The following is a 14,471-nucleotide window of genomic DNA, read 5'->3' as shown; positions in this document are numbered from 1 at the left end:
GCGTCTTCACGCCTGGCTTTGGGGCATGGCTGGATGTGACCAAGGCTGGGGGAAGCCAGGCCTGGCTGAGCAGGGTTTAAGCAGCTTGGAGAGTCTCAGGAGGAGCAGGGAGGTGCTGCACACATGGATCAGGTGTCCCTGTGTCCCCTGGCAGGACACACAGCACAGCAGCACAGCTTCTGGAGCCACCCCGGCAAAGTTGTCTTCCCGTAAGCACGCTGGATTTAATTTTATTTTAAGCCATTAAAAACTGTCCTAGGATCTGATTTCATCTTCCAGCTCTGTTACAGCTGCCAGGATGACCAAAATGTGGTTTCAGAGTAGACTGGGATTCGCCTTCAATGCAGACATGTTTCCAGGGCCTGCATTTCATAGAATTATGGAATGGTTTGGGTTGGGAAGGACCTTAAGACAGATCTTATCCCACCCTGCCACGGGCAGGGACACCTTCTGCAGGCTCCAAGCCCTGTCCAGCTTGACCTTGGAGACTTCCAGGGATGGGGCAGACACAGCTTCTCTGGGCAATGAGCAGAAGGCTTTGAAGAGGGGTGACCAAACTCTCTGTTTGAGGTTCCGTGGAACAGTCATTATTTCTTAAATGTCCAGGATCCCAGGAGCAGGGGTGGATGGAAATCACCCGCTCCAGGTGGGCCACGAGCAGCAGAGGTTGGCAGCTGTGTGCAGCGTGCCCAGAAGAGGTTTCTGGGGCTGGCTGTGCCTCAGCCGCGGAGCTGCGAGCGGCAGGAGCAGAACATCCCCACCCGCTGCTGCCCTCGTCTGCCAGAGACCTTTCCTGGCTGCGCTGGGTGGGTGAAGGAGGAAACCTGTGCTGTGGTGCACGGGCTGGTGGCCGTGTGTGACCCTGTCCCTTGGTGGCTCCAGCTGACCTGCTGGACTTTGTGTGGAGCCACCACAGGCTCCGTCCCACTGGCAGCGTGCCCGTGACCCACACCGAGCGTGACAGAGGGGGGTGAGCAGGGAGAGGCTGCAGGATTGTTGGTTTTTATGAAGGTGAAGGTACTGAGGCACCTTCAGGTTGCCCAGAGCAGCTGTGGCTGCCTCATTCCTGCCTTGCAAGTGTCCCAGGCCGGGTTGGACAGGGCTTGGAGAGCACCTTGGGCTAGTGGGAGGTGTCCCTGCCCAGGGCAGGGGTGGGACAGGATGAGGTTCAAGGTTCCTTCCCACCCAACCATTCTGTCGTTGTGTGACTGTGGATTGGGGGTGGTTACTCTTGGTCTCTCAGCAGGAGCTGCCTTTGCAGATGAATGATTTAGGAGACCAAGTATCGGGCTGGATTTGGGATGACAAGCCAGGCACTTCTGGGGTTTCTTCCTCCCCTCTCCAGTTTGTTTTTTTGAAGGGTTGCAGAAGACCTGAGGGCAGGTGGGTGTTCTGGGCCACATGGGAGCAGCCACTCTGGGAGGAGAGGACCAGCCTGGTGCTCCCACACCTCTTTGGCTGCAGCCTCCTTGTTTTGATGGTGATGATGATGATGAGATGGGTGTGATGGCCACATTTCTGAGGTGTCAGCCTGTATCTTCCAGCTCTCCTTGCTGGTGCTGTTCAGTGCCTCTGGCTGGGTCCATGTTGTGATGGTGTCAGTCTGAGCAGGCTCCTCCAGGCACCCTGGCATGGATGGAGGCTCCTAAAGCAGGATGGGAGGTGCAGCAGCGGCTGTGGCCCCTTGGAGGGTCTGCTCCCTCTTTCCTCTGCTGCTCTTGGGTGGTGGAGGAGAATGAAAGGCTGTTGGAGGAGCAGGAGTGGGGCTTGTCCTGGCTGCACCCTCAGCGCTGTGAGCCTGGGTGCTGCTCCAGGTGCCAGTGCTCCCACTGCAGGGATCCCTCCCTCAGCACTGGGATCCCTCCCTCAGCACAGGGATCCATCCATCCATCCCTCAGCACAGGGATCCATCACTCAGCACAGAGATCCATCCCTCAGCACCAGATTTTTGGATGTGTCAGTGCCATGCTCAGACAGGAGCGTGGCTTTGGGCTCCAGTGCCACTCACGGCCTGTGTCCCTGTGTCCTTGTCCCACAGAGAAGCAGGGTCCCGAGCGGAAGAGGATTAAAAAGGAGCCCGCCACCAGGAAGCCTGGGCTGCTCTTCGGCATGGGCCTCTCGGGGATCCGGGCAGGGTACCCGCTCTCCGAGCGCCAGCAAGTCGCTCTCCTCATGCAGATGACAGCAGAAGAGTCTGCAAACAGCCCAGGTGAGAGTGGGGGGAGTTGGGTCTGAAGAGTGGGCAGGCAGGTGGGAGCTGCAGCGAGAGGCTCCCAAACATCTGGAGCTCCCGGGGTCACCAGGGGTTCGGGTACAGCAGCAGGACTGAGCTGCCACCCCTGGCATGGTGCAGGTGGGCTGCTTTGCTGCTCTGTGGGGTCTCACCCTCTCACAGGGCTCTGCAGGTGACTGCAGGTGCGGTGTCAGTGGGACCTGCATGTGGCTCTGGTCACCCTTCCTTTTTCCAGTGTCCCTCAGGCCCAATCCAGGCCACCACCCAGCCCACCCTGGCTACTCAGCTGGAGCTTTGGTTCCTTGGGAGCCTCCTGCACCTCAGCTCTGTGTTCCCCACTGGCCTCTCAGTCTCTCAGTAAAGGAGGATTGTGAATAAAGACAAAATATCATCCTCTGTAGGTTTTTAATGTTTCTGCTCTTGGATGGGGTTAAGATGTGTAACCACCACAGCTGTAACTTGAGGTGTGGAGCAGCTGGAATGTGTTTACCATGGATTTTGTGTTTAGTAATTTTTATCTGTTGCAAACGTGTTCCACCCATTTTTGGAGGCTCTGTGCTATCCATGTGCTCACATCCACATCCTACACACAACACTGCAGCTTTTAGCCAAAAAAACCACCAATCTCACTGCTTATTTGAGAAAACTAAAAGGGAAAAAGCTGCAGAGCATTCCAGTGTTCTCCCAGGAAATGCAATCTCCTCCCAAGGCCATCAGGCCTCACATGTGCTTGGTAAAAAGCCACTTCCCTGGGGAATTGAGGTTTGAGGGTAAGGAGCTGCATTGTCTGCTCCCAGATCACGGGATTGCCCACAGTGTTTGCCAGGACTGCAGCTCTCCAGTGGGTCTGGCAGCCCGCGATTCCCATCTCCGTGGGACACACAGGCTGCTCTGTTCACATCCACTCCAGAGCTTGGGTTGCCTCTTGCTGCCTTGTGGTATATTTTGTGGAATATTTTGGGAAGAGCCGAGGCGAAACGTGATGCACGAGCTCCCTCTAAGGGCTTAGGAATTCCATGGAATGGCGATCCCTGACGCTGTTTCTCTCCTCCCTGCAGTTGACACAACACCAAAGCATCCCTCTCAGTCTACAGTTTGTCAGAAGGGAACTCCCAACTCTGCCTCCAAAACCAAAGATAAAGTAAATAAGAGAAACGAGCGAGGAGAGACTCGGCTGCATCGCGCTGCCATCCGCGGCGACGCCCGGCGCATCAAGGAGCTCATCATCGAGGGTGCAGATGTCAATGTGAAGGACTTTGCAGGTAACAGCCCAGGAATCCAAGCTTTCTTCCCACCTGGTTGCGTGTTCCATCTCCGAGAACGACTCTCACCAGAAAAAGTAGTTTGTTTCTAACATGGGGTTGCGCCTTGGAAAGAGAGGATTTGCCAAAAATTGTGATTTTGCTCTTTGAAGAGGAAAAATCTTTCTGCCCTTAAAAAACAAACAAACAAAAAACCAAACAACAACAAAAATCCACATAAAAAAAAAATCCCTGAAGGCATCAGTTTTCTTGTGGGGGTTTGGGAGAATTCCCAGGTTGTGCAGTCTGCTTGAGGTGAAGCTGGGCAGGGCAGGATCCAGAGAATCCCTGGAGCTCTTGTGGCTCCACACACCAAAACTGACCAGGCCTCTGTGGACCATTTCCTTCTGCTCTTCCTCAGGATGCCATGTTGGAAGTCTGGAGGGTGATTTGCAAAGGGAGGTGGGCTGGTTTAGCTCTATTTTTCCTGAAAAGAGAATGAATTATGTGCACGGAAATACTGCTGAGAGTGGGTTTGTGAAGTCAGTGCTCTGGAGTTGGGGGGCTGACGCCTGTGATTTTTTGGGAGTTGTTTTTAAGGACTGAATGTGGGGGTGTTGCTGATGGGAGGGAATGTGAAGGGCAGGGTTAGGCTCCCACTAGGCACCCAAGTTGGAGGAGGTGTTAACCATCCTGACCCTCGGCTCAGGAGTATTATCTCCTCCTACTCCTCCTCCTTCTCCTCCTCCTCAGCCATGCTGCCAGGCTCCTGCTTAGGGTGGTGGGAACAGCCCTGAGTGCTGCAGGGAGAAGGCAGCCACGGGATGCTGGTGAAGGGGTGATGAAGGTGCCATTCAGTGGGGCTGGATCAGCCTTTCTCCAGCACGTCCAAGAGCTTGACTTTGCTCTTTGCTGTTCTCTTCGCCTGATTTTGGGACTATAAATAGATATGGCTGTTCCTCCACCCGTGTGATTAATCCCAGTGCCAGACTGAAGTATCAGTTGTGATTAATTCCGGGCACAGGTGCCCCCTCCAAAGGCTCCAAGTGAAGGTAACGGAACGCGCTCCCACGGCGCTATCAGCAAAACACCGGAGCAGCCACGCTGGGAAACTTCAAAACAGGCTCTGCTTAAAAATAGTCTGTTGGAACACGATAAAATATTTTGTTCTGTGCTCTTCAGAGATTTGTTGAGAGCTGGAGCTGCCATTACTGTGGAAACGCTGCTGTTTGGTTTCCCCGCAAGCCCAGGCTGGTGTTCCTGTGTTTGGAGAGCACACAGAAAATCTGTGTGGGGGCTGTCTCAAATCCTGTCTGCAGTTCTGAGCGCAGGCCTGGTCTGGGCACCAGGGTTTCACTTACAGAGGGTTTGGAACCTAAAGCCAAACCTAAAGGAGCTTAAGAGAAGGCTGGAAAGGGACTTTACACAGGACCACAGAGTGGCAGAATAAGAGGGAATGGCCTTAAGCTGACATAGGGCAGGGTTAGATGGGATATTAGGAAGAAATTCTTCCCTTGAGGGTGGTGAGGCTCTGGCAAAGGGTGCTCAGAGAAGCTGTGGCCGCCCCACTGCTGGAAGCGTTGAAGGCCAGATTGGAGGGGACTTGCAGCAACCTGGGATAGTGGAAGGAATCCCTGCCCATGGCTGGAGGCGGGAATGGGTGAATTTTGAGGTCCCTTCCAACCCCAAACCATTTCATGATGGCATAAAGGGGAACAGATTTAAGACCTTCCTTTCACATGACATCTTCAATTCTCCTTATTTCCCATATAAAACTGTCCATTTCCAGGGTCTGTGTCAGGTCTGGCAGATGCTCTGCCTGTAGCACGTGGTATGACCAGAGGGAGAGGGGGGATTGATGCTGTGACTGCCTGGCAGGAGTAGCAGGGCAGAGCTGCAGCTCCTTCCTGCCGTGCTACCAGAATCCTGCTCTGACACTGGGCCACCAGAGCAGCACAGCCCTGACCACGCTGACCCTGCAGGCTTTCCCTGTGTCTCGGTGCCACTGTGAGGGTGGTGCCGTGTCCTGAATGTCCCTGTCCTTGCAGGCTGGACGGCGCTGCACGAGGCCTGCAACCGGGGCTACTACGACGTGGCCAAGCAGCTGCTGGCGGCGGGCGCCGAGGTCAACACCAAGGGGCTGGACGATGACACCCCCCTGCACGACGCGGCCAACAACGGCCACTTCAAGGTCGGGGTGCTGGCATTCGCTGCTCTGCTTTAAATGACTCTCCTGGAAACTTGTGCTTCGAGCAGCCCACTGTGAAAACACAGAGATTCTGGGTATTTTTGTTTCATTTCCCATGGAGTGGGCAGGAGTTTGTGTTCAAGGCCAGGCTGGACAGGGCTTGGAGCAGCCTGGGTTAGTGGAAGGTGTCCCTGCCCATGGCAGGGGGTGGCATGGGATGGGCTTGAAGGTCCCTTTGAATCTAAATTATTTCCTGATTGTGGGAATTGCCCAGTTTCAGAGCTGTTGAGTGTTTTAGTAAATGGTGCCCTGGAACTGGGACAGGAGCATGATTTTGTGCCTTGTTCTTCCCCCTTCTTTCCTGCCCACATTGATTCTTAGAATCACAGGATCATTAAGGTTGGAAAAGACCTCCCCAGTTATCGAGCCCAACCATTAACCTGCTGCTGCCAGTGCACCACTAAACCCTGTCCTTAAATGTTTTTTGAACACTTGCAGGGATGATGAGTCCTCCACTTCCCTGGGAATGTTGCTGGGGCTTCTCTCTTACGTTAGTACCACAAGGCATGTCCTGAAAACACTTAATTTTTTAGTTATGTACAAAAATCATGCAAAAAAACCCTGGAACACCATGAGCATCTTCAAGCCTCAGTTTCTCTTTTCAGGTGGTGAAATTGTTGTTGCATTACGGAGGGAATCCTCATCAAAGCAACAGGAAGGGCGAGACACCGTTGAAAGTAGCGAATTCTCCCACCATGGTGAACCTGCTCCTGGGGAAGACCACGTACCCCTCCAGCGAAGAGAGCTCCACAGGTGAGACTGGCCTTTCTGTGGCCGTGGCAGTGACAGCTGTGGCCTGTAACTAACACAGAGACCTTAAGAGGAGAGTGAAGTTAGAGTCTTGTCAGATGCTGCCATGGTGAGGAGCCCACCTGTGGCTCCTGTAGCCAAATTCAAACAACATAACCAGCAGCTTTAGCTTTGGGGGCTGTTTGCCCTGGCAGCCAGCACTGAGATTGCTTCCCTGGTGCAGTTGGGATGTAGGATTGGAAGCCAGTTGCAGGTAAATGGATGGTAAGGTACAATCACCTTACCTTTGGAAGGTGGGTGATTGTAGTGGAGAGGAGGAAGTTTGAACGCCCATCCTGTGTTCCTGTCGTTCAGCTGTCCCAGCACTGGTGTTTTCAGGTTCTGCTTGCAAGCTGTCCCTGCTAGAGCCTCTTCCTCCAGTGCCACCATTGTGAGACACTCTGCAGGTTTTAATTAGTGCAAATTAGAGTTTTCGGTCTTTTGGGGAGCCTTCACCTACCCTGTTCCAAAGTTGTCATGTTACACCCAGGATGTTACTTTGAGGAATACCCCAAGCAGGTTGGAGCTAGAGGAGCTTCCTTCCAAAAAGATCCCCCAAGCTGGCAGTCCCAGCTGTTGGCTGCCAACTTGCAAAGGCTGGGTGAGGCCAAAGGGCATCAGGGCTGTTTGCAGGGGTTGGTGTGTGCAGGAGACCAGTGATGTTCCCTCCCCAGACCCCTTGGCAGTCCTTAACACGCTGTTCTCTCTCTGCAGAGACCTCAGAAGAGGAGGACGCCCCTTCCTTCGCTCCCTCCAGCTCCGTTGATGGCAATAACACAGACTCAGAGTTTGAGAAGGGTTTGAAGCACAAGCCCAAGGCCCAGGAGCCCCCCAAAACCATCACCCCGGTGAAGGATGAGTATGAATTCGATGAGGATGATGAGCAGGACCGGGTCCCACCGGTCGATGACAAACATTTGCTGAAAAAGGATTACAGGAAAGAGACTAAAGCAAACAGTTTCATTTCCATACCCAAAATGGAAGTGAAAACTTATACTAAAAATAACACAATTACACCAAAGAAAGCTGCCCACCGCATCCTGTCGGACAGCTCGGACGAGGAGGAGACCAGCGTGGCCGTGGGCACGGGGGAGAAGCTGCGCCTCTCCACCCACTCCATATTGCCCAGCAGCAAAATTCGGGAGCCCGCCAGCGCCAAGGCACCCAAGGAGAAAAGCAAAGTAAAAAAGAAGCGGAAGAAGGAGACAAAAAGCAAAGAGGTTCGGTTTGGCAAAAAAAATGACAAGTTTTGTTCCTCTGAATCAGAGAGTGAAAACGTGGAGAGTGAGGAGGATGATAGAGACTCTCTACAGAGCTCTAGCTGTGTAAAGGACTCAAGGCTAGTGCTAAAGGAATCCTCCTTGTTTAACTCTCTGTCTGCCTCATCGACCTCTTCACATGGGAGTTTAGCATCCCAGAAACATAATCCCAGTCTTACAGAGCAGCACTCCAAGCACTGGAGGACGGACAATTGGAAAACCATATCTTCTCCAGCTTGGTCAGACGTCAGTTCCCTATCGGACTCCACCAGGACGAGGCTGACGAGCGAGTCAGACTACTCGTCCGAGGACTCGAGCTTAGAGTCACTAAAGCCAGTCAGGAAGAAACCAGAGCACAAAAAGAAAAACACCCCCCACAACCCTGTTTCTGAGAAAAAGAATTCATTCCATAGCAATGTGGATGGAGCAATTCCAAAGCTGGACAAGGAGGGGAAGGTTGTTAAAAAGCATAAAACAAAACACAAACATAAAAACAAGGAGAAGGGACAGTGCCCCATCAGCCAAGACATTAAAATAATCAAAACCTTTTCTTTTGAGTTTGAGGACTCTAAACAAAAGCCTGAGAAAGGCTTGATAGTAGAGACAGAAAATCCAGTTGAAAACAAGTTGAAAGTGTTAAAGCACGATCGGGAACATGGTAAGAAGGAGGAAAAGCTCCCCAAAGGTAAAGCAGAGGAGAAGGAGTGGTTGTTTAAAGATGAGACTGGAAAATCCTCAAAAGAGGAGAAATCATTAAGAAAAATCAAAGATGGTAGTAAAGACCTGAGCAAATCCTTCAGAGAAGGATTGAGTAAATCAGAAAAAGAGAAACCTGTCAAGGAGAAATCTCCCAAGGAGGAGAAGCCGAGAATACACAAGGAGGAGAGAAAGAAGAAGTCAAAGGACAAGCAGTCCAAATCTGAGAAGAAAAATGAGCTGAAGGAGGAGAAGGTTTCTAAACTAGAGAAAGAAAAATCCTTCAAGGAGGAGAAGGAAAAATGCAAAAAAGAAAAACTTTACAGGGACGAGTCTGGGTTTGATGAGTTTAATAACAAAACTCAATTTGCCGAAAGCGAGGACACGAAGTTCAGCCTTTCGGACGATCAGCAGGAGAGGTGGTTTTCAGACTTGTCCTCTGATTCATCCTTCGATTTCAAGGGTGAGGACAGCTGGGATTCTCCAATAACAGATTTCAGGGAGATTAAAAATGACACCGTGGCAAAGCTAATCATAGAACCTGTGAAAGAGGAAATTAAAGACAAGAAAAAGGAAAATAAAATTAAAGAGAAGAAGGAATACAACGAGAAGCGGAATGAAAAGGACACTTTCCTAAAGAAGAAGGAGAGGGATTACGTGGAGAAAAGCTCTGAAAAGAAAAAGGACCAAACAGACAGACACAAAGTTACTCCCAGTTATTTACCTGAAAAGGATAAGAAAAGGAAGGATTCTGTGGAGACTGGCAAGGAGAGGAAAGAAAAAGACACAGGTGAAACCAACAAAGACAGAAAAGATTCCTCTGACGGCTCCAAAGAGAGAAAAGATCCCAAGACGAAGCAGGAGGAACCCTATCGAGATGACTTCAAGGAGTATGGCTGTGAAACATTCTTCAAGGATAAGTCTGACCCTGAGTTCAGTGGCAAAACCCTAGAGAGTTGGGAGAGGCACCATTCTGGGAAGGAAAAGGAGAAGAAAGATGCTCCTGATAAAGAAAAAAAAGAAAAGGTGAAGGCAGAAAAATACAAGGAAAAATCCAAAGAAGGCGACAAGGAGAAAAATGAAAAAGCCGCTCCAGAGAAAATCCTGAAGGACAAAGAACTAGAGAAGAGTTTTAAAGAGAAGAAAGAAACTAAGGAGAAATACAAGGATCTTCACAGTAAAGACAAAGAGAGGAAGAGCTCCTTCGACCAGGTGAAGGAGAAGAAAGAGAAAAACTTCTCCACAGACAGAGACGATTTCTCCGAGAAGAAGGATGAGAAGAAGGGCAAGGAGAAGAGCTGGTACAGCATCGCTGACATCTTCACGGACGAGAGCGAGGACGAGAGGGACGATTACAGCCTGAGCGGGTTCAAGGTCGGCGACTCGGCCGGCGGCGAGGCGCATCGCCTGGACAGCCTGCAGGACAAGGACGACGGCGCGGCGGCCGAGAAGGAGCTCTACCCCGACAAGCACCGCAAGTACTCGTCCGACCGGCAGCACTCGGAGAAGCAGAAGGATAAGGAGTCCAAGGAGAAGAAAAAGGACAAAGGAACATCGGAAGGGGGAAAGGAGAAGAAGGAGAAGAGTTCCTTTGAGAAACACAAAGAGAAGAAAGATAAAGACTCCAGCGAGAAGTATAAGGACAGGAAGGAAAGAATGTCCATAGATTCCACTCAGGAGAAGAAAAACAAGCAAAAGCTCCCAGAAAAGGTTGAGAAGAAACACGCCAGTGACGACAAGGTGAAAAGCAAACATAAGGAGAAGCCAGACAAGGAGCATTCCAAAGAGAAGAAGTCTTCAAAAGGAGGGGAGTCGGAGAAGAGCCTGCTGGAGAAACTGGAGGAGGAGGCTCTGAATGACTACAGGGATGACTCCAATGACAAAATCAGCGAGATCTCCTCTGACAGCTTCACGGACAGAGGGCAAGAGCCAGGACTCACCAGCCTCTTTGAGTCTTCTAACCTCTCTCTCACCGACGCCGCTGAAGAAAAGTTTAAGGACTCTCTCCCTTTACCCTGCCTTCAGGATAAGCTCAAGGAGAAGGAGAGGCACCGACATTCCTCATCCTCCTCAAAGAAAAGTCACGAGAAGGAAAAAGCAAAGAAAGAGAAGACAGAGAAAAAGGAAAAATCAGAAGAATTCAAGGACTCCAGCAGCAGAAAGGATTCCACTCATTATGAAAAGGATTTCTCTGTGGATGGGGAGGCTTTTGGCTCTTCCTACAACATGAAGGCAGACGCTGATGAGGAACCGGAGAAGAGCATTGATTACTTATTTTCTGAAAAGAAGGATAAAAATGATTCTGAAAGAGAGCTTTCAAAGAAGGCGGAGAAAGAAAAGACTTACGGTTCCAGCACCATCAGCACAGCTAAAGAGAAAAAGAAGCGGGATAAACACAAGGAAAAATGGAAGGAGGAAAAGGAAAAGCACAGGGACAAACACACAGATGGCTTCTTCAAACATCACAAAGATGAGCCAAAGTCAACACTGAAAGATAAGGACGGGCCTCAAGTTACCACATTTAAAGATAAATCTAAGGAGGACAACCTCAAATTCGGTGAGACCAAACTGAAGGAGAAGCTTAAGGAGAACCAAGACAAAGACAAATCAGAGTCCATAAAAATAAGCAATGGGAATGAAAAAATAACCCTTTCCAAAGACAGCGGCAAGAAGGATGCCAGGCCAAGGGAAAAACTTCTGGGAGATGGTGATTTGATGATGACCAGCTTTGAGAGGATGCTGAGCCAGAAAGACCTGGAGATTGAGGAACGCCACAAAAGGCACAAGGAGAGAATGAAGCAGATGGAGAAAATGCGGCACAGGTCTGGAGACCCCAAGTTAAAGGACAAACTTAAAAGCTCAGAGGATGTGCGCAAGAGGAGCTTGGATCTGCCAACCAAGAAGCCGCTAACGCTGGACACGCAGCTCAAGGACAAGAAACTCAAAGAGTTGGGTCCCCTAACTCCTATCCTGTCACCAGAAAACAAGGCACAGCCTGCTGTGGGGACAGACTCCAAGGACTGGATCACGGGTCCTCAGCTGAAGGAGATCCTCCCAGCATCTCCCAGGCCAGATCAGAACCGGCCCACGGGCGTCCCGACCCCGGCATCCGTCGTGTCCTGCCCGAGCTACGAGGAGGTGATGCAGACGCCCAGGACTCCGTCGTGCAGCAACGAGGACTACACGGACCTGATGTTTGAGTGCGCGGACTCTCAGCACTCGCTGCCCATCTCCACCATGTCCATGAACGCCTGCTCTCCTTCCTTCTTCGACAGATACACCAACGTTCCCAGCGGGCTCCCCGAGAACCCCAGTCAGACCCCGACTCGCACCATACCCTCCTCAAACCTCTACCGTTCCATCTCAGTGGATATCAGGAGAGCGCCCGAAGAGGAATTCAGTGTTGGAGATAAGTTTTTCAGACAGCAAAGTGTCCCAGCAACATCAAATTACGACTCTCCTGTGCAGCATTTAATGGAGGAGAAAGTTCCCCTTCCCTCTGTTCCTGCTGAGAAGTTCCAGTGTTTGTCTCCTGGGTATTACTCCCCGGATTATGGCGTTTCCTCACCCAAAGTGGAAGCTTTGCACTGCACGCCGGGAGTCGTCAGCGGGGTCGCCCAGTCTCCCGAAAGTGTCTTTTCTGGTTTACAAGCAAAATCCTCCCCTTCGCACAGGGATGAGTTGCTGGCTCCTTCAGTGGAAAGTGCTCTTCCCCCCGACATCGGCATGCCCTTGGATACCACGGAGGAGCAGCAGGCCACTGCCTCCATCATGCCACCAGAATCCACCTACCTACCACCCATCGAAGAAAACCATTTTAGTTCGGGAATGCCCGAACAGAACAACATAGACTGGGATAACCCTCCTTCCCGAAACCCGGACACCGCCATTCCTCCCAGCCTCATGGGCAACCCCGCAGAGCACTCTGTCGCCTGGTCCATGGGCTCGGAGCTTCTGATGAAATCTCCCCAGAGGTTTTCCGAGTCCCCTAAACCTCCGCTCTGTTCCCTAGAGCCGATTCACCCCGCGCCAGTAGCCTTCATTCCCACAGAGACTTCCTACCCCGTTTCTCCCATCTCATACCCTCTGTCAGTGTCTGAACCGAGGCTGGAGGAAGTTAAGGAGGATGCTGAGGAAGCAGTTCCAGGAGAAATTGCAAACGCTGAAGAGCAAGCTCCGTACATGTCCCCTACTAGGTTAGACACCTTCTTCAACAACTGCAAGCCTCTTCCAGAAGAAGCACCAGAGATCCCTCCAGAGCCCCCGTGTGTGCCAGCAGAACCTCAGGCCGAAGTCGTTGCTGCACCAGAAAACAACTACTTGGAAAGCAACAACGCAGCACCTGCGAATGCGGAGGAGGCGGTGACATGGCCCGACCCCTTCACCAACACCGAGGATGAATTGGACCTTGGCCCCTTCTCGCTCCCAGAGCTGCCACTCCAGCCTAAGGACGTTGCAGAGACGGAGATGACCGAGGCAGAAGCGGTGGAGGAGAGCCCAGCAGCAGCTCCAGAAGCGAGCACTGGGATCATCAAAGCCGGCGCGTCCGTGATAGCATCCGGTGAGCCGGAGGAGCCGCCGGCCAGCCAGGCAGCGGCCACCCTGCCCACGGACACAGAGCCACCAGCAGAGGAGCAGAAACCAGAAGTGGCCACACAAGAAGCCTCCTCGGAAGCGCTGACAGCTGAGGAGAAGGCAGCGGAGGACTCGGACGCGCAGGTGTTCCAGCAGACCCCGTCCGAGCCCGCGCAGGCAGAGAGCAAAGAGGTGGAGGCCGTGCACGAGGAGCTGGCATCGGCCGGTGGGGTGGCAGAGGGCAGCTCCCAGCCCTGTCCTGTGCCCGTGGCCGGCTCCGAGGCCGGCGTTCCTCAGGACGGTGCCGCGGCCCGTGGTGGGAGCCAGGCCCCGCCACCCCAGGCGGACGCGCCTCCCAGCAATGCGCAAGCAGAAATCGTGGAACCAGTACAAAAACCAGTAGCAGAAGCTCCCAAACCACCCAAAATAGAAGAGATTCCTCAGCGGATTACCAGGAACCGGGCTCAAATGCTCGCCAACCAAAACAAGCAGAACGCCGCCGCATCCGAGAAGGAATTTCCTCCCGTCTCCGCGCCCGTCACGCGTGCCAAAGGCCGCATCACGGAGGAGGACGATTCCCAGGCTCAGCACCCGCGCAAGCGCCGCTTCCAGCGCTCCAACCAGCAGCTGCAGCAGCAGATCAACACGTCCACCCAGCAGACGAGGGAGATGATCCAGCAGACACTGGCAGCTATCGTCGATGCCATCAAACTGGACGACATCGAACCTTACCACAGCGACAGGTCCAACCCCTACTTCGAGTACCTCCAGATCAGGAAGAAGATTGAGGAGAAGCGGAAAATCCTGTGCTACATTACTCCCCAAGCTCCGCAGTGCTACGCTGAGTATGTCACCTACACAGGCTCCTACCTGTTGGATGGCAAACCCCTAAGCAAGCTCCATATTCCAGTGGTGAGTCGCCTTCTCTCTTTTAGCCTCGGGAGCTGTCCCCCCCTCACTGTTACAGACACATCCAAGTTGTCCCCATGCCCTGTCACCACCTTGCAATACCAATGTGCCCCAACCTGCCTTTAGAATATGACACCAAACCTGAGCCTGGCTAAGTGCCTGGCTGTGTGATAAATGCAGCCCCCGAGTTGCTGCATTTCTGCAGAGATGACCTTGGGCTGTGATGAGGGACCTGAGGTTTGGTCAGGCTTTAGAGCAAAGTTTGTAAGAATCCTCTGGATCTGAGGCTGGAAGGTAAAACTGCTCTTACAGCAGTGTAGTACAGGATAATGATCCTGGAACATGGGAAAAAGATGGCTCTTAACTCCTGCCATCATTTTCTCAGGCTCTGCTCTTTGACTTGGCACTGGGGTCAGCATTTCACTGCTGTGCTGCAGGAGCAGCCTCTCTAATACAAATGCATCAATAAACTTGGTGCTGCAGGTGATAAATCTGGGCTTCAGGCTGGAAGAGGAGGGTCA

At 52.2% G+C, this 14,471-nt stretch overlaps 1 protein-coding gene across 4 annotated transcripts in view; it reads left to right on the top strand.

Annotated features, from left to right (window-relative positions):
* Positions 1–14,471, top strand: part of ANKRD11 (ankyrin repeat domain containing 11) — a 135,987-nt gene that overhangs the window by 118,265 nt on the left and 3,251 nt on the right. For all 4 annotated transcript variants that reach the window (XM_077786396.1, XM_021526920.2, XM_021526921.3 and 1 more), the window contains exons 5-9: positions 2,039–2,209; positions 3,292–3,495; positions 5,523–5,665; positions 6,328–6,475; positions 7,226–13,953. In XM_077786396.1, the coding sequence (XP_077642522.1) occupies positions 2,039–2,209; positions 3,292–3,495; positions 5,523–5,665; positions 6,328–6,475; positions 7,226–13,953 (7,394 nt within the window). The remainder of the gene's footprint in view (positions 1–2,038; positions 2,210–3,291; positions 3,496–5,522; positions 5,666–6,327; positions 6,476–7,225; positions 13,954–14,471) is intronic.

This window comes from Lonchura striata, chromosome 13 (assembly GCF_046129695.1).
Source record: "Lonchura striata isolate bLonStr1 chromosome 13, bLonStr1.mat, whole genome shotgun sequence".
Taxonomy (NCBI): domain Eukaryota; kingdom Metazoa; phylum Chordata; class Aves; order Passeriformes; family Estrildidae; genus Lonchura; species Lonchura striata.
This window is presented reverse-complemented; position numbering and strand designations above follow the sequence as displayed.